General features: G+C 40.1%; 1 protein-coding gene across 4 annotated transcripts in view; it reads right to left on the bottom strand.

The window, feature by feature from the left end:
* ttll7 (tubulin tyrosine ligase-like family, member 7) overlaps nt 1–25,692 on the bottom strand; it is a 47,004-nt gene that overhangs the window by 15,724 nt on the left and 5,588 nt on the right. For 3 of the 4 annotated variants that reach the window (XM_037248840.1, XM_037248841.1, XM_037248842.1), the window contains exons 1-13: nt 25,333–25,615; nt 24,872–25,003; nt 23,056–23,177; nt 21,493–21,560; nt 21,196–21,354; nt 18,226–18,442; nt 16,158–16,322; nt 14,629–14,787; nt 8,408–8,502; nt 6,808–6,955; nt 5,812–5,885; nt 3,559–3,694; nt 1,035–1,121 (exon numbers count right to left, since the gene is read on the bottom strand). In XM_037248840.1, coding sequence (XP_037104735.1) covers nt 1,035–1,121; nt 3,559–3,694; nt 5,812–5,885; nt 6,808–6,955; nt 8,408–8,502; nt 14,629–14,787; nt 16,158–16,322; nt 18,226–18,442; nt 21,196–21,354; nt 21,493–21,560; nt 23,056–23,177; nt 24,872–25,003; nt 25,333–25,357 — 1,587 coding nt within the window. In that variant the 5' untranslated portion in view covers nt 25,358–25,615. Of the gene's footprint in view, nt 1–1,034; nt 1,122–3,558; nt 3,695–5,811; nt 5,886–6,807; nt 6,956–8,407; nt 8,503–14,628; nt 14,788–16,157; nt 16,323–18,225; nt 18,443–21,195; nt 21,355–21,492; nt 21,561–23,055; nt 23,178–24,871; nt 25,004–25,332; nt 25,616–25,692 lie in introns of those variants that run through there. The other variant, XM_037248839.1, reaches the window with a different exon arrangement.

The raw sequence follows: 25,692 nt of genomic DNA, 5'->3' as shown, positions 1-25,692 counted from the left end.
CTTCTAGATGACAATGGCCTTTGCAAAGCTTGGCCTGATATGACTGGGATTTCTCAACAGTGTCTGGACTTATGAACAGCGGCTTTCAATTATTTCCAGATGGATTTGTGAACCCCTTGGAAGCGGATGAAGCTATGAAAAAGACCATATGGCTTGTCAGGTTGGTGTAACCCTAGAAAAACAGATCAATGAAAGCAAGAGAAAGAGGAGAGATGCAGGAATGATGAAGTTGTGGTGGAGTCACATCCAAACTTGGAAAAAGTCTTACACAAGCAAGTGAAAATGAAACTTCACATCCTTTCTGTCTTGTGTCCTTCCTTCTCAAAAATCCTGTCTCCAATCACTATTTCTCACTCTCTATTCTAGCTTTTGGTTCAATTTTCACCAGATGGCGTGTTAGCACGACACCCCACGGAGTAAATTTACCCGTCACATCTCTTTCTTTCCCCGGCTCTGAATGTTCCCCTCCGCACGTTCGGCACCAGCGAAAGTGATGCCATCCAAATGAACTTGGACAACAGTGATTGTGTCTAAACAAGTCCTTATTCTAGCTAATGCGTCACTGAACTGCCCTGTCGAATGAGTGTTCCAGCCAATTTAGCCCTCGAGTGGGGAATGGATGTAGATGTGCGAGGAGGGGAAACGAGTTTGGGTGGGGGGGTGTATGTTGAAAGGAGGTGAGGGAAGCAAGGTGATGGAGGGAGTAATGTGCTGTCAAGGGAAATCTGGGGGGCGTGGAGGGGCATGTGACAGAGAAAGAGGGCGATAGGAAGATAGTGTGGCGAGAAAAAGAGGCGGTCTGACAGCTGTCCCCTCGAGGCACTCGGGTCCTTTCTTTGGGCCACTCCAATTCTTTCCTCTTGAGCCTAACACAGTACTCGGAATCACATCCGCTGTGGGCATTAGATCCACGCACCTGCCTACCATCCCCAACTCCCCATCGTTGTACTTTTACATAGGGTCCCTGGAGGCAAGTGGCCTCCATTCTCCCTCGTCTTTCCCAGTTTGTACATCTCCTTCTCTCGCTAAAGCACCTTAGGGCCACGTTGCCTTGAGGATTTGCCCATCAGCTTCTCGTCATCCAGTTCGCATTGCTCCAGCAGATCCAAGATGTCCTCTTCCTATATGCCGACACACACACAAAAAACATCAGATAGATGATAAATAAAGGAATAATCTTAATTCGTATGCACAAGAAAAAACATCAAGGATCTAGGAAACATTTCAAATAAAGTGGATACAGTATAATCAACACATTGGCCTTGTAGAGGAAAAGAGGCCTTAGGGACATTTAGCACGCTCTGATTATTCTGATAAAGATTAACTTTTAAAAAAAGTGGTTCACAAGGGTATACTCGGCCTTTTGCCTTTGCAAAGGTGGTTATGTTATTTCACAGTTAAGAGCATGAAAAGATCACATTTGCCACTCAAAGATTGAAAGACGTCAAATTTAAAATGCACTTTCGGGTCTGTTGAAAAGACTTCAGGTTTCTGTTGTGTGTGTGTGTGTGTGTGTGTGTGTGTGTGTGTGTGTGTGTGTGTGTGTGTGTGTGTGTGTGTGTGTGTGTGTGTGTGTGGTGTGTGTGTGTGTGTGTGTGTGTGTGTGTGTGTGTGTGTGTGTGTGTGTGTGTGTGTGTGTGTGTGTGTGTGTGTGTGTGTGTGTGTGTGTGTGCGCGCGCGTGCGTGTGAAACTTGTGTGTTTTCTCTAATTATTATGGTTTTTTTCTCACGGGCATCATTTGGATCCATATACACTCAATAAACTGTGACTGTTTGGGTAAAGTGTGCACACTTCAAAATCTAAAATACAGATTTCAGGTAATTATTGCCAGTATTATTCCACAGAGGAACGATAATGGGTGAACAAAATGGTGAAACAAAATGCTGCAAGCCTAATATGGGATAATATTCTACAATATTTAGCTGTTTTTATTACAAACATAAAACACTGGCCACAATATTGTGTACACCTGCGCAATCTAAAATTAATTTAAATAATATTTTCTTTCATAGATGGCCATTCGCAGATCAAAATGGTTTGTGTGTTAGTGGGATAACAAAAATAATTTATTATCCTGCGTCCAATTCTTACACCAAAAGAGCAAGTGTGCAATTCAATTCTGTTTGGAGCAAACTTTTTGCTTGTTGAGGTTTGTTGAAAGAGCAGTATTTTATATCTGTTCTTGGCCGCTTCTACCGTGACATTCTCTGCCTTCCACAATCTGGCCTCCACATTGACACAGGACATTAATTTCTCCATTTATTTCCACTATAATAAAACTTGGATTACTGCTGGCGGTTGTATTCCAGCCAGTCAAGTTGTGGCTTCTGCAGTATATAACATATGTCATGTCAGGACTTTAAGGGAATTTTTCAAATAATGTAATACAACCTTTCTGTTTCTGTGTTATGGTGTGCTTATGGCCACTAAATTGTTACCTTGGGGAAATGCTGTGTTGTTTCTTCTTCTAAGTTATATCAAAATATAATAAAAATATATTTTTAAAAAAAACATTTGAGCTACTGGGATTTTAATACTTTCACTTCAAAATTGTAATCCATCAATCCTTAAATGTACCAATTGGCCAAAAACGCTACGATGGTAAGGAAAACTTTATGATGACAAAAGTACTTTTTTTTTAAGATGTAATATTCTGGTTATGAATATTGGCACAATCACCTTACGTATGATGGGCTTCTGAAACAACACAAACTAAAAAAAAAGATTGATCAGGCAAAACAATTAACTGATGTGCTGAATATTTGCATCAAGATCAGACATAATTTCTCCTGACTATAACCTTCCAAAATTCACATTTCTCAAGATGTCCCTCCTTATAGGACGGCCTTGTTGTCACATTGTGACACTGTTATCTGACTGCAGAGCCTCATTTGTTCTTCTCGACTCGTCTCCATCCTTTCACACTTTGAACAAGATCGCATCTCTGTGTGTTGACTAAAAGTGCACGTTTCCTCTGCTTGCTCTTGATTGGCATCTGAACAAAAAAAACAAAACCTGAATCTGCTGAGATTCCGCCTTCAAACACAATACCATTGTAAAACACAAAATGTGACGGGCAAGAGGTGGATGTCTCAACAAAAGCTGCAATAGTTGCACATGACATCTCTGTCAAGTCCTTTCAGATTACTTTGTGTGGTGTCAGTCCAGCTGTCAGACAAATGCTTTTCACCATTCACACCCACCGTTAACTATTAGTTATCAACGTTGAAGCCTTTTCACTAACATACAAAAAGGAGGAAACGGGAAGAAAGGGAATCATGATATATGGAACCCAAATTGTGTCTCCCTGGCTTTAAAAGCTTACTGCATGGGGATGGAGTGACTTGAAAAAGTGTCAGCTAAAAAAAGAGCAAAAGAAAAACCACAATTTTGACATTACTTGCAGATTACTTTTTCAGAACCCTAACAAAAATGCATGTTTGCCTGTGCAATTGCTGTTTGCATATTGTGTGTGTGCGTGCGTGCGTGTGTGTGTTTGTGTGTGTCTATGTGTGAGAGCACGCATTTGACAGTCAGTCAGCCACCAAGATACGTGCCTTCATTTGTTTCAGAGGATTATTCATTTCCTTCTGAAGCGAGGCAGCTCGCCCAGCGAGGAAGGTCTGAAAGGCGGAAGAGAGCAGGCTTTCATACTTCTCCAACAGCAGCTTGTCATCTGGGGGGTAAATACGTCTGTTGGCCACAGAGACACATACACAAAGACAGAGAAGAGCACGGATAGTGAGGGTGGAGTGCAGCAAAAGGGAGAAAGAAGGGTCATCAATGCAGGGGAGAAAGAAAGGTGAAAACTGAAAAAGAAACAACTTCTGAAATTCTGAGCAGTTCACAAAGGAGATGTGGGGAAAGAAGGGGGAACAACAAAGATGTCAGGAGAGGCTTGCGAGGGCTTATAAAAAACTATGGAGTACAATCATAGGACTCTCAGGTTATAATACATCAGGTGAGACGGAAAGAAAAGACCCACAAAAAGTGGAAAACAAATTCATTTCAATAATATAATGTAAACAAATGAAGAGGCTGAAGAAATGTGAGTAGCACAAAAAAAGCAAACAAGTGGAAACCTCAAGATAAGGAACGGTATAAATGTCAGTCACTGTCATTCGCATATCTTCAACCCTCAAGACTAAACTAACAGCGCTCAGAGTTTTTGTTAGGCCTGCGGGGGTTAGAGAGAATGTATAAACCACAGCCTGCTTATCATGGGACTACATCTCACAATGTGTCCGAAATCATCAGTTTAGCCATCAAATCAAAAGCTAATGATTGAATAAGCATGGCTAGTGTCCATATGTGTCAAATGGAGCTGGTCATAAATACAAGAACACAGACATCCTGAAAGCAAAAAAGATGTAATATCAACACAGCAACAGGTGTGACAATTTTATATAATGTTTTTTGGAAATGTATCTCCATGAGAGATGCAGGAGGGGCCATGATTTAAAAACAAGGATGCCTTGATTGTCCCAGTTTGGAAGTAAACCTCTAAATTTGAAGCCGTAAAAGTGCAACTCCAATTTTGTACCAAGACACTGTTTGAATACACAAAAATCTCTCAAATTGCAAATTATCTTCAATTGTCTGTTGATAAATATCTTACATTTCCTGCAAAAGATGACAAATACCACACACAAAAAAGTTGATCTCCTCTTTTAGACATTATTTAAATTGTTGTGTTGTGAATTTATGTCCATTTTTTACAGCTCTGTGTGAAATGGATATTTAAAAAAAAAAAAGTGTTAATCTGCGGGGAGCACAAATAAAACAAGTATAAATAAAGTATGAGGAGTCCACATTTTAAGCATCAAAATATTTAGCAACATTTCATTGAAACCAATATTGCTGGAAGTTAAAGACCATCAAACATCATTATCAAAAAAACAAACTCAAGCTTTCGTTTAGCTTGTGAAAATGTTGCTAACTGAACAACCCGTGTGACAGAAAGACACAGAAGCAGAAATGCTTTACAAGGTCCTAAGCTGTATGTCCATCATAACTTGTTTTTGAGTCATGCTGAGAGGTGGCTCTGATCTATCCGTGCGGTAGCTCTTTAGAGCTTGCACATTGTCTTCCAAGGTCTCACTGAGTTAACGGAGAATACAATGCAGGTGCGGGGGAGAACGGATGAATTGCAGCAAGAAAGTAAAGCACACATTGCGTCCTATTTTATGTTGCAAAGCAAAGAAACTTGCTGTGAATGTCATACGTTCTTTGCCAATTTACATAAAGTTAACTTGTACAAATGCAGTATAATTCTTGTGTCAATGTGTGCATTACCGTTTCTGATTGGTCGCTCTGGTGCAGCATGATTTTTCTTTACAGTAATCTATCGTATCTTCCGGACTATAAGGCGCACCTAAAAGCCTAAAATGTTCTCAAAAGCCGACAGTGCGTCTTATAGTCCGGTGCGCCTTATATATGGACCAGATTCCTAAATTTAAACTGGCCCGAAGCATTGTGTCATGAAATCAATCATAAGTGGCCCGCTGAAGACTATGAATCATGAATCAAAAAGACTATGGATCATTATTTTGTGATTATAAAGTAATTTGTTGCGTCTGAAGTTGAAATCAAAAACATAAAATGGAGAATGATTTGATTTGGATTAAAAATCTGACATGATGCATTAATGGTGCGCCTTATAGTCTGGTGCGCCTTATATAAGGACAAAGTTTTCAAATGGGCCATTCGTTGAAGGTGCGCCTTATAGTCCGGTGCGCCTTATAGTCCGGAAAATACGGTAATAAATCACATGGAGCAAATATTAATATTATGGGAGGAAAAGTCCTTGCCTGTAGTTGCCCAGATGTTGTTTTTCGTGCGCCTCCCTGTAGATCTGCTTGCGGACCTGCGCCAGTCGTTCTTTCTAGGAAAGGAGAAAGCCAAAAAGATTCATTCACGTGCAGTTCTGCCTTATAGCATAAGTCACCTATTTTCTTAATATAGGTATTTTTAATGAAGGGAGGAATAGTTGGCACCACCAACGGTGAGAACTAAGTGGAAATGTACATTCAGTAGAGCGACACCTGAATGCGTACTTCAGACACGTCCCTTTTTAAATATAGGACACTCTTTCATACTGATTACGGTTGTGGCACATTCAAATGCAAATCAAAGAGGGTGCGAGGAGTGAAGTAATAGCAGCTATAGATGAGAAAAGCGGCCTGATTGAAATCTAATTGAATGGTGTACACTTCTCTTGGAAAAATTGAGCTTTCAGTCTATTTGCGTGTGTATGTGTGTGAAAGCTGATGTGTGTAATGACTGGTTGTGCATTGAAATGTGTTTTAATAATGTCCCTGACAAAACCTTGCAAAACATACTGACAGGTGCCGGTGGTTGAACAATCTCGAGTTGGATTTGTGCATTGTGAACATTTTTGAATAGCTTTTAAAATTTGCTTGACCTCAGCTGATCAGCAGATGTTCCATATTAGCATGTGGCCAATAATGTAGAGAAAAACACGAGGTGTGTCAGGAAAGATTCTTGTTGAAAATTCAACTCAGAACTATCAGTATTCCTCTTCAATGTGGGCCAGCACGTCTTCAAAGAGATGCTGTGGCGTTTATTTATTTTATTTACTGTGAAGGATCCCACAAGACTCTTTTCATGAAGAGTAGGCTCAGAAAAGTGACTTGGATTACGGGGATATTATTTTGAAATTGAAGCATATTTTGAGACACTATGTAGTCCTGCAACTTTTATGAAACATGTAATTCTCAGATTGCTAAATAAAAGCTTTCAACTACTTATAAATATAAATTAAATCATGTTTGTTTTTAACTTACAAGCTCTTCTCGCCTTCGCTCCAGGGTGTGACGCTGTCGCTCCCAGTCTGATGAGGCAGCCGAGAGTTTCTTTACGGAACCGTGCCCATAGAGTCGCCTCTGAGCCTCGGCTTTTTGCTGTGCCAGGTTGCGTTTCTTATCGCTGGCTCTACATCAATGCAAACAAATACAAACTCAATACAATGTTGATTTCAAAAAGGTGAAGTATTTGTTCAACAATACAGTAGATTGATTGATTGATGTATCTTTATTTCGAACATATTTAAAACATGAAAAATAGGGGGGAAAAAAACAAAACAATTAACACTTTAAAGTGCCATATCTAAGTCCATGAAACAAACAAATAAACAAAACAAAACAAAAACAGAAAAAAGAAAAATACACAACAAAGAATGCTCGATTTATATTTTGCAAGAATAGGCCAAACATTATTTTTAAACAAATGTCTTGGAAATCGTTTTTTTCTTTAATAATTATACTTAATTCTTATCATATAATTATATATAAATAATATTATATAACTACGTACACTAGCCGTAATCAGTTGAATGGCGAGTCTTAAATTTGCCCACTCAAGATTACGTTACATTTGTTTGTTCTTAGAAAACGTAACTAGAAGAAAAAAAAAAAAAAAACATCGAACACCACAATCAACTACGCCGCAAAGACGTAAACAAAACCACTTATAGAAGATAAGCATGACCAGACATCTAATTTAAGTAGGCTGTTGCTGTCTGGAAGAAAGGGCAATTCATTTTAGTCAAACGCTGTCCCTTTGAATTGGATATTGAGTGCCGTTAGGGTGGGGACAGAGGTTTATCAATGTCCATGGCCGGCCGGGTCGGAATTGATCACACATTAATACAGTTGGTGTTGCGAGAGCACTTGGGGACCACAAGCGGGAACTGAAGCCTTTACTATACGAGGCAGGATCGAGCGAGTGAGAACAAACACCACTGTCACATCAGCATGGACATGAACATGTGGTCAAATGGTAAAGAGCTCGTTCACCACTACCACCACATTTTATATTTCCGACAATTCATGAAATAATCTGCAGTGCCAAAATCAATCATGAGATTATTTTGCTTTAGAGAAAATTTTGATTTGTTTGGACCTGTTGAGCTGAGGGAGGAAGTGCTTTTTTTTCTGTTTTATGGGATCGTTGCAACCCTCACTTGAGCTAACCCTACTCGATCTATTTCACATGCAATTAATAGTGTGTTTGTGACTTTAGACCTCTCGAGCAAATGATCAATTTGTGGGCAAGATCATGACCAGAAGTAGGAATAGAAGGAAACTTCCTCGATTGTCCATGGGAGAAATTAATTTAGCGGTTTTAGCATGTTCTAGGTTTGAATCACAGCTTGGACCTTTTCGTGGCGTTTGTATGTTTTCTTTATGATCACATGGGTTGTCCTGAAGTACTTTGGTTTATTCACACATTCCAGAAACTAATTGAAGACTGTGAATGTTTTTTTGTGTGTAAGTTGAACAGTGTGTGTCCAGTATTAAGCTTGTACATCGAAACCTTCACAATATAAAGTTAGAAATTAGCTTTGCACTTGAAGCAAAATGGATCTATGTCAGAGAACATTACCTTATGTTGAGTAGTTTCAGAGCGTTGAGCAAAACCCCTCTCTTGACATCAAAATCAATCTTCTGATCCGTCCCAAAGCTTGGGGCTCGATTGATCTGTTAGAGAGAGTCGGAGTGAATATATATTTTTTCTACTTCACCTACTTTTGTCATTGAGGTCATTGTAATCATCATCTTGCTTTTTTTTCTCAAATTAAATTGGCAGGCATTGTAGCAAATTGCAAAGGGCTGGTCTCAAAAGGGAAGAAACTTTTCTTGTGAAAGTAAAGCAAGTGTAATGGAAAGGATAAGAACAGTGCCTTGAAAAAAAATCCCTTCAACATTTCCACATTTTGCCAACTTACAATCAAAAAGTTAAATTTGATTAGATGTGATACTAAAGTAAATACAAATTCACACTACCACAATTTTTAGATTTGCCTAACATTCTAAAAACTATGGATCACACTGAAGTTTCTCTTTCTAGAAAATTGCTAAATTATACCTTATTTCCATCATATACAATCAAGAGTTTTCAACCAAGCCATTCGTTTATACAGTACCTAACTAAAGGGGAGAAAGACAAAAGTTTTGTTTCTATTCAAGCTCTCGCTAAATTAATAGCCAGAAAGGAACAAGGCTTTAAAGTGCCGATAGGAAAGAGGCTGACTGGCTGTGATCCCAGAAACGGTTGTCTCTTTACTTGTCTTTATTTCTTAGTTTGATTTCTGGTGTCAAGCTGTCAAGGTAGACTGGCATGGCAGGACTTGCTGTGCCTTTCTTTGCTCTCGTGCGGTCTTACACTCAGCCTGCCGCACTCGCTTAGTTTCTCCAACTTCACTCCTTCTAACGGCAATTCTGCCCACTGTCTGGTTGTGCTACCTTAGTTATGTCTCCTTCTGTATTTCTCTGTTTCCCTTTTCCTGGCAGAGGGAGCCTGTCTGGCCAGTCTGGTTCTAATGAACCCCTGCTGGCTCCCAAAGCCCCCACTCTGATTTCCTTAAATGACTCTGGCAGGATCTTAGAGGAGCCCTTGGTTGCTCCAAGACGCATTCAATAAAAATGTCAGATGAAAAGATTAGACGTTCCTTTTACCTCAGCTTTGATTCCTTTTAGCATCGGCATGGCATCAGTGTCACCAAATATCACTTAGTCGAACAGCAATGTAAGCATGCGGGAAAATGTCTAACTTTTTTACAGGACAGCTTTATCCTCTTATGATAACCTAATTGTCCATGACAACATCAGAGGCTGAGCTTCAAATTGTTAAAATTCCACATACTGTATGTTGTTCTGTCATTCTGCACCCAGAGAATAACGACCTTAAGTATCTTGATCTCCACGGTAAGCGAGGTTTAATGCATTCAGTTGTCGTATTTATGAATGAAATGCATGACCACACTGAGCTTACAATCTGTCTGCCTGCACCTGGTTCAAATCCCCCCGAATCATATTACACTACCTGCGCCACAACTTAGACCTGCTTCTAGTTGGTCTAAAATGTAATCTACCTTCAGCTGCAGAATTGTCAGGTGCACTGAGATGTGTAAAAGAAAACAGTCAGCTAGAATGTCCAGTATGGTGCAGCGCTGTTATTACTATTTCAAACTTCTAATGGTCCTTAAAAAGAAAACTATATTAGACATCGATTTAGCATATGTGCCCTATAAAAACATAGCCACAGTGATGGCCCAACACCAATCAGCTCGCTGCCTTCTTTTCCAAAACAAATCTCCATAAATTCTGTCAGGAAGAGTCGTCAAACAAGTGCAAGGTCTCCTCTTGATTAATCAGTTCAGTAAAATTCCTCCCTCTTATTATTCTAAGCAGTCTGTAAACAACCGCTGCTTTGACAAGGCTCCCTTTCTGCCACGCACAATGGAGGGTATCGGCACAGTCCGACCACTGCCAGAATGAAATGTTTGTTGCAGAGCAATAGTGGAAGGAAAGAGGGAATGAGAGAGACGAAGCAGAAGAGGAACTACACAATAGACAGACATCCTGTTACAGGGACTATTATAAGTCTACACACCCTTATGTAAATATTTTCCAAATTGACTTGGGCCTCATTCCCAGGCAAATGTATCCACTTTCTATATCCCGTAAATCATTGTCTTGTTTTAGCCATCTTATCAATCACTGTTGTATTCATTCTTACTGTGGTGCTTGACTTGAAATGTTACACTTATCTTCTAAAAAGTCAGCACACACAACGGTCAACTATAAGATATATCAAGATTGTAATATTAATTATAATAGGGACAAAATATACTTTTCTTCCAAACACCGAATACATTCACACATAACGGCGCGTGCTATTTCCTATCTCTGTGCAGTATTTATCTTCTGCATCCATGACATGCATACACACAGTCATACCTACAATGGCATTGTTACACATGATGATAAATGACTAAATGCTGAGGTGTGTTTTCAAGTGTTCCATATTATAAGGTATGTGCAGCCCTAATTTGATACTTATTCTATGAAATAGTTATCTTAGAGGAAAATGGTTGTGGATAGATGCAGACAGTCCCATACATCATTCTAATTATTCCTTAATAAGCCTCTTCATGAGCTACAGCCTGGCTTGTAAGTATCTACTGCCACCTACAGTTTACCAGGGGGAAAAAGAAAAAAAAACGCCTTGGAGCCTGGGACAAAATCAATGAGCATTTAAATAAGAATGAACCCGACTAAGTGCAGCAGATTAATCAAAGGCAGAAAGAAAATTAAAAATGGAAGGAGGTATTAAAGGAAGAAAATTAAGAATATCAAACTGTATGTGTTCACTGTCATTTTTCACCCTTACGGTTCAATAAATTGAATGAGGAGAGCATACTGTAAGTAGCAACTAAATCATTATTGCTATGAAGGTTGGATAATGGGGGCTTTGGGAAAGGTTAGAAAATATCTTTAATGCTGCCAAAGTTCTAAATCCTACTTCCAAAAATTCATTGTTACGCTTGTTATGCTGTTCAAATTTATTGGTATAGGAACACAAACCTCGCTGTGGATTCACTGCACAGACCAAAAAAAGCTTGATTCACGTGGCCACAAAAGTAAGAGACTATTTATTCTGTCCGGGAAATTAACTGCTACATACTAGTTATACATTTCAATTGCGGTGCATGTTTGTATATGTTGGGATGTGAAAGAGAATAAAACATCCACGTGTGGGTTTTTGTGTACGTGAATATTGCGGCATCTGTTTACACTTGCCAATGCAGATTAGTTCCCGCAAACACACACATACACATTTGCACTCAAAAGTAAAGGAAGTCTGGATTATGTTGGCTCTGAGGGATGGACGGTTAAACCAAACTCATCTTGAAGCAATCGGCTAGAGCGTACTAAAAGAGAGGAAAGTTGCAGAAAGGGAGGGAGCGAGTGGTTGAATTATCAGCGCCTTTGGGGAAGCTGTCCAGCTGCAGTCCGTCGGTCTGTTGTCGTTATGCCAATTCACACACAACCGCACGCACAGACTCACACTGAGACACAAACATCCCATGCCACGGTTGACCTAACCATGCCCGCCTCATTAGTTGCCAATCACTCTGCACAACCCTTCTCGAGCAGCAGGGGGGATAGAAAATGGGAAGGAATGGATGGAGAGATGTAATCACAACCATCAATAATCACGCTGCCTGCACTGCAGCGTGTACTGGCATCTCTGGGGTTCCAGTGACTATAATGAGGCTGGACCTCAATCTATTTGTCTTTTGTGGAGGTTCGCGGACATCTTCTGGAACCTTGCGAAAATGATAAATGATAGTTTATACTGTGTTTATTCACTGCTTACATGCGGTTTTGCTAGCCCCCTTCAAAATAAGTCATCATAAACTTGAACAGAGAACACAAAGATGTCCCTAGATTTACCCTAGAAAGGATTTATCATAGACTCGAGTCAATTTTCATAATTTGTTACGTGCAACATACGAGAGTTGTTCCAAAGACTTTCTCCAAAAATTCCTGCTTTTGGTCTGTCTTTAATGGGGAAGATATGAGAGGAAGCCATGTTCCTTTTCAATCACCGGCCCCCTACATACTCTCAGAAAATGACATGATTTTAAGCTCCAATGCAACAGAAAAGGCTAATTTAATTTGACAGCATCTTCTACGTGATACCATCGAGCACTCAGCTATCCACCTGGCTTTGAGTTTACACAGGTTGGAGTTCCATTTCCTGTCTGCAAGTCTGCATGTCTGACAACCAACTTTGACATTTGAAGGACTAAAAGAGGATGACAGTGTCTGAACGGCGCACCGGGTAAAGCAGCAAGCAGGCGTGGCATGGATAATTCACAATGACACCAACAGTGAAACCTGAGAGGTTACATCTATACAAATTAAAAACAAACCTGGGAAGAGGAGATTGTGTTTCAATTCCCAAAATGCCACATTTTGTAAGTAAAGAAAAGTTGAAGATTAGGAATAGTAAAATGGTTTGAAATTGGTTTAATTAACCTCAGACTTTAGCAAAGTAATCTTCCAATAAATTAAATTCAAGCTTGAGGGCTTGCCAAAGGGCGCAGTTTTCTGAAAGCTTGTCCTTGCCGCGTTTAACATCCCAATTGAATAGCAATGCACATCAACAGGCTACAGATGTAATAAAGTTATTTTCAGACTTGACAGCCTGCGCAGAGAGCATTTAAGAAAGGCTCTTGATTGTCACAATTGTCCCCTGACTAATCATTTCGAGTTTTGGGGCAATAAATGTCTCTTGCTGTAAATGTTGCATGAAAGAGAAGTCGGTGTATGTGTGAAGGATGTTAATTGATGAACGTTATAGAGAGCTGATCGTCGCACAGGGGGGATCATTACTGCTGGAGTGGAACAACTGCAATCATGGCTTTGTAGCACACACACACACACACACACACACAGTCACAATAAAACAGAAGTAGCAACACTATCGTGCACCCTTAGTCATGATATACAACCGGGTAACAAAATTATGACTGAAACTGAGTAAAAAAAAATAAAGTAAAAGATAATATCTAAGAATTAAATAATACAGTCACTCTTGAATATTCAGTATTACATCACAGAATATGTTGGGCCATAAACAGGTCATGTTTTTTCACGACTTGCTCGTAATTTATTGTAATGCCGAGAGAAAGACTTTGTGTGTTCTGATTTAAAGTAAATCAAATAATGATGTAGAATTACAACATCTCCCTTTCAGCATTACGTTTTTGTAAAATTAAGGAATCAATTGTCAGATTTTACTTCCCATCTTAGAATATTGCGACTTGTAATAATAACTTTATTCTTCCAATATTTTTTTCCAGCCTGGCCATGGTAGTGACAAGTCCTACTACTTTGTAAAATCATGTACATATTAATACTGATTCTCAATTATCCTTTTAGGTGGCGTAATGCCAACAACTTGACAAAACATTTCCCTAGCATTCCCATGTTCATTTTGGGGGAGCAAGGAATGGAAGTAGGGAGATGGTGGTGGGGGTGTTGCTCAGCCAGGTTTAAGGATTTAGGTCAGCCTTTAACTGACTGGTTGACATGAAAATGGTACGCCACAAATCCTGGAGTGGATTCAGAAATTGAAGCCCACTCTGCAATGAGTGACACTTGAGAGATTGACGCTGAATTGGAGGCGTGTTTCTTACTACCATGACCTATATATTAAGTGTATGTGCACAGAAAAGCTTGTCTTGCTTTCCATGCATTTCTTCTTATACCTACCTACATTGTACGTGAGTGAATGTGAGTGTGTGCATGCCGTAAACAGTCCTTTAAATGTCCGAGGAAATGTTTTACATTCTAGGGTGTACATGTATACATATTAGAGGCCATGTGTGTGTGTCTCAGCATTTCTGTGCAGCGAGGACAAGAGTGTACAAGCAAATCAGTGTGTGTTTATGCTATTCTGTCAGAGTGAGGCACCGTTGCCCTTTCCACTGCTTGATGGAACAGTGCTTCACTTCAGAAGCTACTGACACTTTGGTGAGACTCCACAGACTGCAGTCCTTTCTGAATCACACACACAGTATCAAATACCTCTTTTGATCGCAGTGTGGCAACTCAATTTTCATCCATTTTCTATAGTGCTTGACCTCATTTGAATTGTGAGTGAGCTGACCCCAGTCAATAAAGGGGTTTAAAACCGCTTAATCATTTAAATTGTGTGTAGAATCAGAGCCAACAGATATTGATATTAACGTGAAGGGATTTCTTTCAAAGCGGTCAATGACACTGTTCTAGAAAACAATGGAAATGTACCTCCAGGAGCCAAGGTTTGAGCTTGCGGTCCAGGATTATGTCAAAGCCCAGCACCTCAAAGCAGACACTGTCGCTCCCTGGTGGTTGGCCGGGCCTGCACATGCGATATGCGTGCAGCACGTGGGGCTCTGCCACTATTAATGTCTTTACCACCAATTCCTGTCATGACATACAAAAAGAGATAGACACAAATGAAGTTGATAGAGCAAAAAAAATCAAACTGTGAAATGTTAATATCGGAATCAAATGTATATACAACAAACAGTTATACCATAACAAATAGGTCACATTTTTCAAGTTGAAAGCCACAGACAGAAAGTATTAAAATCATTTGTGAGTTTACAAATGGCTTTTGCTGTCTTGGACTCACACACACACACACACACTTTTTACACAAAGCTTTCTCTCTCCAGTCAAGTCCCATGCAGTGTTGCTGGCCCATACAGACTGTTCAGACCACACAGACTGTTGGGTGTAAGAGGGGGTTGCAATGTTCTGGCCTTGAACTGATAAGGCAAAAGCCCCACCGTCTGTCCCACACACAGGTCCATGCAAGTGTCCAAACCACAGGCTGCCCGGTACAAACACCTGCTCCCGCTACACTTTATGCCAGACGACCGTGTGTGTGTGCATGTGCGTGCACGTGTCAGCCTCCGAACAATATCACATTCCTGAGTGCATGTTTTGTGTGAATGTGCAGAGCTGCTTTATATGTTTCTCACGAGCATACTTTGTCTAAGGGGAATCAAATGTACTCGTACTTTCAGAGCGCCATTACAATACTTGTCAAATAGCACAAAAACTTGCAATGGAGTTGAAAGAGGTGCATTTTACAAACATGTACGACAGGTACGAGAATATTCTCTGGCTTTCTTATTATGGTCCTTCCAAGAAAAAAAAGCGCCTGGTACCTGCTCTGTATGCATCAAAGTGTAAGCACAAAGATGAAAAGCGAAGAATGGTGGGCAGAGAGCAGTAGCAAAGTGCAGCTTCAGATAAAATAGCAGGGGGGGGGGTGATGAGAGAGCAAGAGAGGTGGAGGACATCTGGCTGAGTCAGTGGGTGACACTTTGGTGTGTCACCAAGGGATGGAAAAAGCACAGCATAAAGGTCCAATAGACAATCAAAATTTTCTATCTTCGCTTTGCTTACCACTGCATTACATTGAAATATATTTATATAATAACTTCCTTTTCAACAAAGTGACAGTTTTACAAACAAAGGAAGGAGGATGTTGCTAAAGTAAAACAATAAGTGGAAAGAAAAGCAAAAGCATAGAGGTGTTTAGATGAGCTGGGAGCAGTGCCAGACTGGGCGAGCTCACCCTCCAGGAATGATATTTTGACCGGGTTCTTCCAGTCAGTTAAACAAGATTCTAAAGCTGACTGAATATCTGTCAAAACACATCTTGTCAAACCTTTGCTGGTCCACTTTCTCTCACAGGGCAGCTTGTCTACTGTATATGTGAGCGTCTGCTTCCAGATGTTAGCAAGCATGTCAAATTTGTAAAAAGTCGGCAAAGCACGTACAGAGACGTCACCCCAGAATTTGGCCACGTCGTAATCATTGCTGCGCAGGAACTCGGTGAACCAGCTGATGGATCTTTTGCTGCCTTTGTCCACCGTCTCATCCCGCTCAAAGTTCTCGTTGTGTTTGTTGACTGAGTAGTTTGTAAGATGCATGTAGAGCTGGCTCTGAGGAGATAAGTTTGAAATAGAAGCGTGGCATAGTTTGATAAAAATTTACAATCATAATAACAATGAAAAAGAAAAATTAGGCTAAAAATACTCACCAGTTTTTTTTTTCACCCCCATCAATTTCATTTTAATGAGTTTAATGTATACATATTAAGGACAGATCATTCTCTGAAATATAGTATGCTGATACTCCAACCAGGCAAAGTTAGCATGTCAACCACACCTTCACCCTATGAATTGATCAAGGAAAATTGTTGAAAAGCCCCTCCCGAATCCATAGACGCAATAATATCTAATATAATATAATAGAATCTTCTCTTTGGGATCCTCCCATAAGGGGGTCACTACAGCGAATCATGTTTCTAACTTGATTGACTAACCTGATTTCTGGATCAGTTTTAACGCCGGATGGCCTTCCTGACGTAACTCGCCCAATTATCCAGCACTGGAGATATCCAGTAGCTGGGCGTGGGGGAGCCTGTCTGGAAAAATGGGGAACAACCCAACTACTTGGCCTTATAAAAGGCAGCAAATAAACTTTCCCTGGCAATGACCAAAATGCGAAAAAGAAAGTCACCATTATGATCAATTATTATCTAACTCTGAGTGCATTGATTGATTCTGAGAAAACAGGAGAGTAAATTGACTCACTAAAGCTTCAAGCTTCCTGCGAATGTATAAACTTTGTAGCTTCCTGTAGCATCCGGAGTTACTGAAAATATACAAAGTGCCTGGTCGGAGACTTTTTGTGTATGAGAGCTGCCTGCGGCTTTGAGCCAATGCCATATACAGTAAACAAAAGTGAATCAAATAAGAGTGATAAGACCTATAGTGGCCCATAGCTCCCCGAGAACATGGCTGGGATGCATCCCTGAGTGGCTGCCTATTAGTGGCCTTGTTGCACCCCTCTCTTTATAATGCACCCACGTTCTTCGCTACAAGGTAATTTCACTGTGACCGCAGGCCACTCTACCTCCTGATGGCTGTCTGGCAGCCACTCTCTGTGGAATTGGACATCCATCTCCATGGCATGCTTGATTCTATCATGTGTCACAGACTTGGTAAGACAACACGCACTGTGTTGATATGCATCGTGCTTGATAGAAAGAAGTATGTGGGGGTGTTTGTGGATGTGCACAGCACAATAGACCTAGTTGGTGCACGACATTAAGGCAGATAGGAATAGCTTGATATCACAACACGTGTGACATTTAGATGTGTGAATACGCTGGACCTCCACCTTCTACGAAACTATGTATTTTCCGGACTATAAGGCGCACCTAAAAACTTAACATTTTCTCAAAAGCCGACAGTGCGCCTTATACTTATAGTGCGGCTTATGTATGGACCAAATTCCTAAATTTAAACTGGCCCGAAGCATTGTGACATGAAATCAATCATAAGTGGCCCGCTGAAGACTATGAATCATGAATCAAAAAGACTAGGGATCATTATTTTGTGATTATAAAGTAATTTGTTGCGTCTGAAGTTGAAATAAAAAAGATAAAATGGAGAATGATTTGATTTGGATTAAATATCTGACATGATGCATTAATGGTGCGTCTTATGCGCCTTATTTAAGGACAAAGTTTTAAAATGGGCCATTCATTGAAGGTGCGCCTTATAGCCCGGTGCGCCTTATAGTCCGGAAAATACGGTAGTTGCGTGTGTGTGTGTGTGTGTGTGTGTGTGTGTGTGTGTGTGTGTGTGTGTGTGTGTGTGTGTGTGTGTGTGTGTGTGTGTGTGTGTGTGTGTGTGTGTGTGTGTGTGTGTGTGTGTGTGTGTGTGTAAATGTTGTAGAAGTTTGAATAAAATAAAATAAAATAAAATAAAATAAAAGTTGACCAGCGTCGAAGAGTGGACAGTATTCAACTAATGTGTGTGTGGGCAAATGACTCACCAGGTTGGCCTCACTGGGTGCGTGGTACTTCTCTGTGCCCATGCGCACCAGGCCGTCATTGTAGAGGAAAATGCGAAGCGGGTCACAGGAAGTGACAAGGATGTAGATGCGCAGATCAAACTTGTAGCCCTCCATTAGGAAAGGTTTGTCCAAGTACTCCTGAACAATAAAGTGCTCCTGGGCAGGCAGCTTCTCACAGTTACGGATAAGTGAGATCCTGGATAGACAGAAGCCTTTATTAATCCTCTGGGGGGAAATTGGAGTGTCGTCAGCAGAATAATAAAATATGGCAGACAAAAAGATAATTAGAAAAATGATAGATGATGGCAAAGAAGCGACCGTGAACACTGACTGATGACATTGGCACTGTCGTATGTGTTAGATAAAAATGGAGCTCAACTGTAAACACATTTCACAGCTTTATACGTGGTATTCATTTAAAATTGCTAATGGTTACAGGCATATAACTCAGATGCAACATTTGGCTATGCCAGTATTTTTAAATTTAGCCCTGAGATTACCCTCCTTATTGCTATTCAAATCAATTGATGCAATCTGTTCCATGAAGCAAAATAGCCTGTAAAAGTATATTTTCTTAATGTGGAGAACTTTGTGTATTTACATTGCCAAGCCTTTAGGTGCAAAAAGATTGGAAGCACGGTACCCCGGTGGTATTCATATGACCTTCTACTGCTGCAGAACCTACCATGAAAATGTTTAAATATGTGCCCTTGCTGTGATTTATGATACGTTTAAGAGCGATGACTTATTTGGCACTGAGCCTTCCAAACTCTTTTTATTAACTGGCCCAGTTAAAAGTCAGTGTTAAAAAAACACATATCTGGTTTTGTGGCAACGTCTAAGAACGTAATTATTTGAACAAAGCCTCATCAGAGACCACTGCTGGTGGATGAAGTAAATACAAGCAGGCATTTCTACATTACATTCCTTCTAATTCAATTTCCTTTGGTCTCATGTCACTGGCTTTATATACACAGACGTGAACTGAGTTTGTATGCATGCATTCATGCAGCTGAGTGTGCACGGCATCGTGTGTGTCTGTCCGTGTATATATGTATGTGAGCTGGTGGCTTGAGGGATCATTGTTAAACAGACTCCCAGCGTCACTGAGCTACATCCACATCACTCATAGTTAAAGCCGACCGAGACTAAATTGGTTGCATGCAGAACCTTGAAGGTTCCCTTATGTAAGGAGGGACTATACACACATGACAGAAATGTAAAGACTCAGTTTTGTGATTTTTTTTTTTTTTAGCATTGAGGCATCCGAGCAAACCCAATTATCTAATCACATGCACTGTGAACAATGCATACAGTGCATCGTGAAGCTGCACTTTAACCAAATGAAAATCAACAAGTGAGAACTTCCAGTCATTATAAAGTAACCATGTCTTCACTTTCAGATTAGACAGAAATGTGATGTTTTTACTTTCCTCTATCAATCACACCACATTAGTGTTCGCTCCAACCGAGACTGCTGCGTTAAAAAGCAGCGCTTCATCTGCCCACTTATCAGCAGTCTTGAGCTGAACCGAACAGGGACAAGTTGATAGAAGACTGACCAATAATGTGAATAGCCCTAAATGGCAGACAGCAACTGATTGATGAAGACAAGGTTAACAGTGTTAGTTAGTCGAGGAGGAAAAGACGACATGATTGATGAGCCAGCGTGTCACATCATCATAGCCCACTCTCCCTTGCCTATTTAATTTGGCACCAGTGAGGCTCTCTTCTTTTTAAGCTTTGTGCACACTTTGATTTTGTTGTATAACTTCACACACACACAAACAATACCTTCGTTTAGTGGGGCGCCAGCAAAATAAATTACGGGGGTAGGTATAACTTAATTTCCTGCTGCGGCATAACATGCAAAAAAAAATAGAGCTCTAATTTTGTGAGCCTTGTGCTGTTGAGAATTTGAGCTAAGCTCAGCATTTTTCGTATTACAAATGTATGGCAGTATTTCAGTGTTAGCTGTGTTTTATTCTTTAACAAATAAAAACTTTTAAGTAATGCTCACATCATACTAGAAAGGACAAATGAAAAGAGAATTAAAGGAAGATTTAAGCACACTGAGCTATTCACGCTTTCTATGATGAATGCAAGTACCGTAAAATACATATTACATGCAACTACTGCCAAAAACATTTTCGTAATCACTATAAAAAGGTACAAATTATAACAAAGTTAAAAAAAAACTTTGCTGTAACTTTTTTTGCTGACTGAAATAAAGTCGTATTTTGAAATGCGAAACCTCTATCGAATCCTCACATTTCAAGATACTCGCTGGATTTGGTTCTTTAAATACTTCATGGCTTTCATTTTCAGAACAGAAAAAAAGAAATAACAGTGGAAGTTGGAGGTTTACGTTTTCTATCCTTTAACCCCTGGGACTTTATGAATGAAAAATGTATTTAATTCGGTAGTCTCCCCATTTTATAACAAGAGATGCTTTTGAGTTTCCCCATATTCTGGTCCATTTTCCAGTCTGCCTGGTGTGTGCTGATGGTTCCCCATAAAGGAATCCAATATTCATATTCACACACCTTCAGGGGAGAAGCTACAGTAAGTGCCAGGGACGAGTGTGTGTGTTTTGTGTGAAAGTGTGTGTGTGTGTGTCATCTAGCCACGATAAGCTCTGATTTATGGTGATTGTGACCATGGAGGACAAAAAGGCCAACAATGAGATTTAGCACATCCTCTCAGCCCACATAATCAATCGGAGCCCCGACATTATGCTATTTCCATGCCGGGGTCAAACACCCCTCTGAGTCTTGTTTTCTTGTGCTTGTCCTTTATTTGCTCCCCCTTTCAACATTCTCTCTCAGTCACACTGCTCTTGTCTATCTTGTCATTAAATCGTTCTTTTTTGCCGGCTCACAGTCCCCCAATCGGTGTGTTATTTTTTTTTCGATTATTTTGGAGGACTGGTTCTCGCCTCTGACCTACCCGTGACCCATGGCTCCATTGGCTGGTTTGACGATAAAAGTCTTCTGCTTACGTTTCCGCCGCAGCTCCTTGACGTAATTTTGGAACTGCGTGTACTCGGCGGGGAAGATCCATGTTTTGGGTACAAAGCCGTACTCGTGGGATTGGCACTTGATCATTCTGGGTACACAAAAAAGAGTTGCACCATATTACAGCGGAAATTCTAGTACGCATTTATTTTTTATGTTCAGGTGGATGTTGATGTCAATGACATGGACGCGCTTTTTAAATGCTGAGACTTGGAAGGGAGAAACTTACTTTGACATGTTTCTTGCTAAGCAGTCTTTGCGGCAAATTTCACCCATACCCGGAAAATGGTTAATTCTCTGCAGAGGGACAGACAGACATAATTACATTGTTAAGGCCATTAGACTACTCAATTCCACCCCGCCCCTTCCGGAAAACGAGCACATTAGAGGCAGCAACCTGAAGTGAGCTTACAATGTTCTGACATTTATGCCCAATTACGAACTTAAAACAAAAAGGTGACGCTGAGACCTTTTGCAACCCTTATTTAGTTTACAATGTTTTTCAGACTTTAAAGGTTGGGGAGGGAAGAGGAAAGCAAAAAAAAAGATCAATCTCGACTCTGAGGGGCCGAGGTAATTGGTTCTGCATCGTAAGCTCCTGCAGTGACAGCTGAATGAATTGCTTTAAATGTGCCAAAAGTGGGGGTGCGGTGGGTAAAAGAAAATCTTTGGGGTTTTTGTATTCTTTGACTAAATGAGCCTGAACAGGGGCGTTAATTAGGCTCGCATGAACTTAAACTTGACAGCAAACTCCCATAGTACATTACTTTTTTGGGGGAGGGGGGGTAAAAAAAAAAAAAAAAGAATGCAGTGTAAAAAGGATATGCAATTTTTATCCCATTGAGACAGATGTAATTAGGCATTGGGAAGAAATTGCGCAGTTATGCCAAATCTGCAGATCGATGCAGTTTGTGAGAGGAAATCAAAACCAATTGTGGAGGGACTCTTAACTTTTTTTAACTGAAAACCAATCATGTGATGCACCACAACAAAAAGAGTGTCAAGTGATAACAATTTACAGCATATTCTACAGTAAGTACTTTGTGATTCATAAACCACATAGCAATGAACTGTACTTGATCATTTAATGACCCAGCTCAACAGAATAAAAGAGGTCAAACGCCAGGGAGATAACTGACTCAATACAATACTGACTCAAGTCTATTTACCCCTTCTTGTTCGGGCAGGTGACAACTAAAACAAGTCAGTCTTCCTGTCGGACTTCTTGCATATCTCCATCCTAAGATTTCATGTTCCTTTATCGCACGAAATAGTGTGCTCATTTATTTATGTGTTTTTTTTCCTTCCCTGTCAAGTCCCTTCACACACCCCTCAGTTGATTGGTGGCTTGGCTTCCCGTGCATTCCAAAATTAATTAGAATATTTTGTTGATAACTTATGGGTCACTCCTGGACCAACAAGAATAAATTAAAACAATACCGTGTCAAAAAAAGGAGGACTACAATAAAAGGAATAAGGCGGAAAATCATTTAATTAAGTCTCCTAACACGGAGAAAATATAAAACCGCAGCTTTGCTCCTTCTAAGTGATTACTTCTGGGGTTTCATTGTAAACAAGTCTCTTCCAGCTCAACTTAGAGTTGCAAATAACTGTAAAGTTTAATAGCTCTTAATGTTTTGCTTGTGATAATAGGTTTTATAGTATTATATGTTTGCTTTCCCACTTAATCGATAAATAAAAGCAAAAGTATATTTCTCCTTGTAATAGCTTCAGCCCAGGACCTCCCAGCCCCCATGATGTGCTGAGTTGACAAGGTAGCCATGTGAAGTACCTGATAATTCCTGAGCTCCGCAATTTTCTCATGCTGTACAGCCGAGTCGTTCCAGATGAGATTGGCAGTCTCGTCTTCGTCTCGTGCTTTCAGAAAGTCCATCTCATTGATGACTATGCGAACTAGACATTTACATTGAAATGGAGTAGAATAGACAAAAACGTATTTCAGTAGAGTTTCAAAACAAGAATATTTGATGGTTTGTTTGATGAATATCTAATGAAATAAGACATAAAATGGAGAAAATTGTTTTAGTAAAATGCTTCGACAGAAAGAGCTCCTTGAAAAGATCAATGCCTTCCAGCAATGTTTACTCTCTATGAAATGGTTGCACATCAATATATATATATTAATGATACTTGCCCAACAAATATATATGAATGATACTTCATTGAAATCCCACAGGAAAGCCAATAGCATGAGAGATAGGTGGCGAACCCATTTGGACATTAATCCAGCAACTATTCATTATTCAGTGAGTAATGAAAGATTCAGGTGCCCAAACAAAATGGCATTTTAATTAATTTCTTGAAACTCAACACAAACCTGATGCCATCTTGCCTAATGTTGCATGATAGCACTTGAATGGGAAAACTGCGTTTCCGATGTGACTTCATCAATCTGTTCACGCTGGTGGATGTTAACTGTGTTTTGATCACTTGAACCGAGAGCATTTACATCGCAGCGGGGCTGTGCTGACAGTTACCATTAAATTCCAGAAGACCCAGGTTATAATTAATTTGGTCTATGCCATCTCGCTAAACATGTCCTGAGGCCCGGAGTATACATAAACACTTCTATGTGGCTATAAAGAAAACAACAACACCATCTCTGATCTATTCTATTCCCTAAAATGTTGCTTTTGTTACTTTATCCTGAACATATTGCATAGCTCTTTCTCTCAAAAGGGCCAGTGTGAGGATCTCTTCACAGCGAGAAAAATGATTCACAGCTTGATTCCCATCTACATGCTGGATTCCGACTGCCCCTGATTTCTCCTACACTGCTGCTGACTCCTTAGTTTCAAAGGTTGTAGTTCACCCCTGAGAGCTTTGACGCCACGCAATATAGCCAGCATGTTAGGAGTGCTTACTGCGCTCTTTTACCTTGTCTCAAAAAACACTGACTGCCACGTTAGATTACCTCAATAAATATTTTTTTCTTTTTTGCAAGGATTTCCTCCACACAAGCAGTTTCAGCAGGCTGAAACTCATATAGCTTTCCTTTAAGATGTTATATGTCACTCCAGTTTTGAAACTTTTTATGCCGAGTACCACCGAAAAATAAACTGTGATCTTCGTGTGTCATCTTCATCATAACATAAAATACAGGAGAGTAATAAGTCAATTTTAAAAAATTAAAGGTTTATGCCTTAAAAGTTATGGAAATTATATTATATACAAACATAGTTGTATGTTATTATTATTATTATTATTATTATTATTATTATTATTATTTCCCCTCTCTAGGACCATCATGTACAATACCAAAATAAATTCCATCGATTTTCCAAATGACTCAGGACAGCCTTTTTGGCTTGTGCAAAACCTTAGTATTGGTGTTAAAATTGCAACTTCCCCATTTAACAAACAGAACAGCAGAAGCTTAAGATATTGTAACATTATGCACAGCTTGAACATGCTCAACTTGGGTCTTCTGATTTACCGAAGTCAAATTCCTTGTTTGGTACGCTCAAACATGGCGAATAAAAACTCTTGAATCTTGAATCTTTTTTTTATGATCTGTCAGAAAATTTGCTTCAACTGTGCCTAAAAAGACTTCAAAGCTCATACAAGGCGTCAGTCTAACTTCGTACCAATCTCATATTTGGTGCCAGCAACATTGGCACTGATGATACCCTTCTTCTTTTTGGTGTGCACCTTCCTCTTGCCATGGCCATGGTAGGAGCCCACAGATGGCAAGTTCACGGGGGATGCGCCTCGATCCTCTAGAGGTAGAGACAGAACACATCAAAACAAGCCTCCATGATGTTGTCACAGCGTGCATAGAAAAAGTGGGCAGGGTGCCTCATTTCTGCAGGGAATTGTACTGGCTGGTGTGGTCCAACATCTCGCATATGTGCTGCACAATAGGGAGAAGGAATTAAATAAATAAGTCAAACTGGGGAATTCTGAAGTGCTGGGAATGGTTAGATAAGTATGAAATCTTAGGAATCAAAATGCATATCTTCTCTATGTAGCTTTGTTTCTATGCATGAGAGAACAGCAGTTGTATGTATGTGTGTATGTTTTTTGTACAAAAATCTATTCAACTCACCTCCGTCATTGGGAGGCGAGGGCATCTCCGATGCTGGAGGTGTGAGGAGAGATGCCAAGCTTTCTGCCAGACGAGGCAGGCGGGCCCCGCAGGGTACTCACGGTACCCTCCGAGGACACTCTCACACCAAATAGTTGTCACGGTCTTGGGCTGCGTAGACAGTATGGTTCAGAACCAGTGTGCAGATTATCTGAGTATCTTCCAGGTGCCTTCCAGCAGGAGTGTGGGGGAGACTAATGATTGTTGGGATGGGGAAAGGATAGAGGTGCTCTTTATTTACAGACCCATGTGGAAAAATGGGGGTGTATACAAGGATGGATAGGAAGACATGCAAAAGAGGGAAAAAAAATAATGGTGCAA

Source organism: Syngnathus acus, chromosome 4 (genome assembly GCF_901709675.1).
Source record: "Syngnathus acus chromosome 4, fSynAcu1.2, whole genome shotgun sequence".
NCBI classification, from domain to species: Eukaryota; Metazoa; Chordata; class Actinopteri; order Syngnathiformes; family Syngnathidae; genus Syngnathus; species Syngnathus acus.
This window is presented reverse-complemented; position numbering and strand designations above follow the sequence as displayed.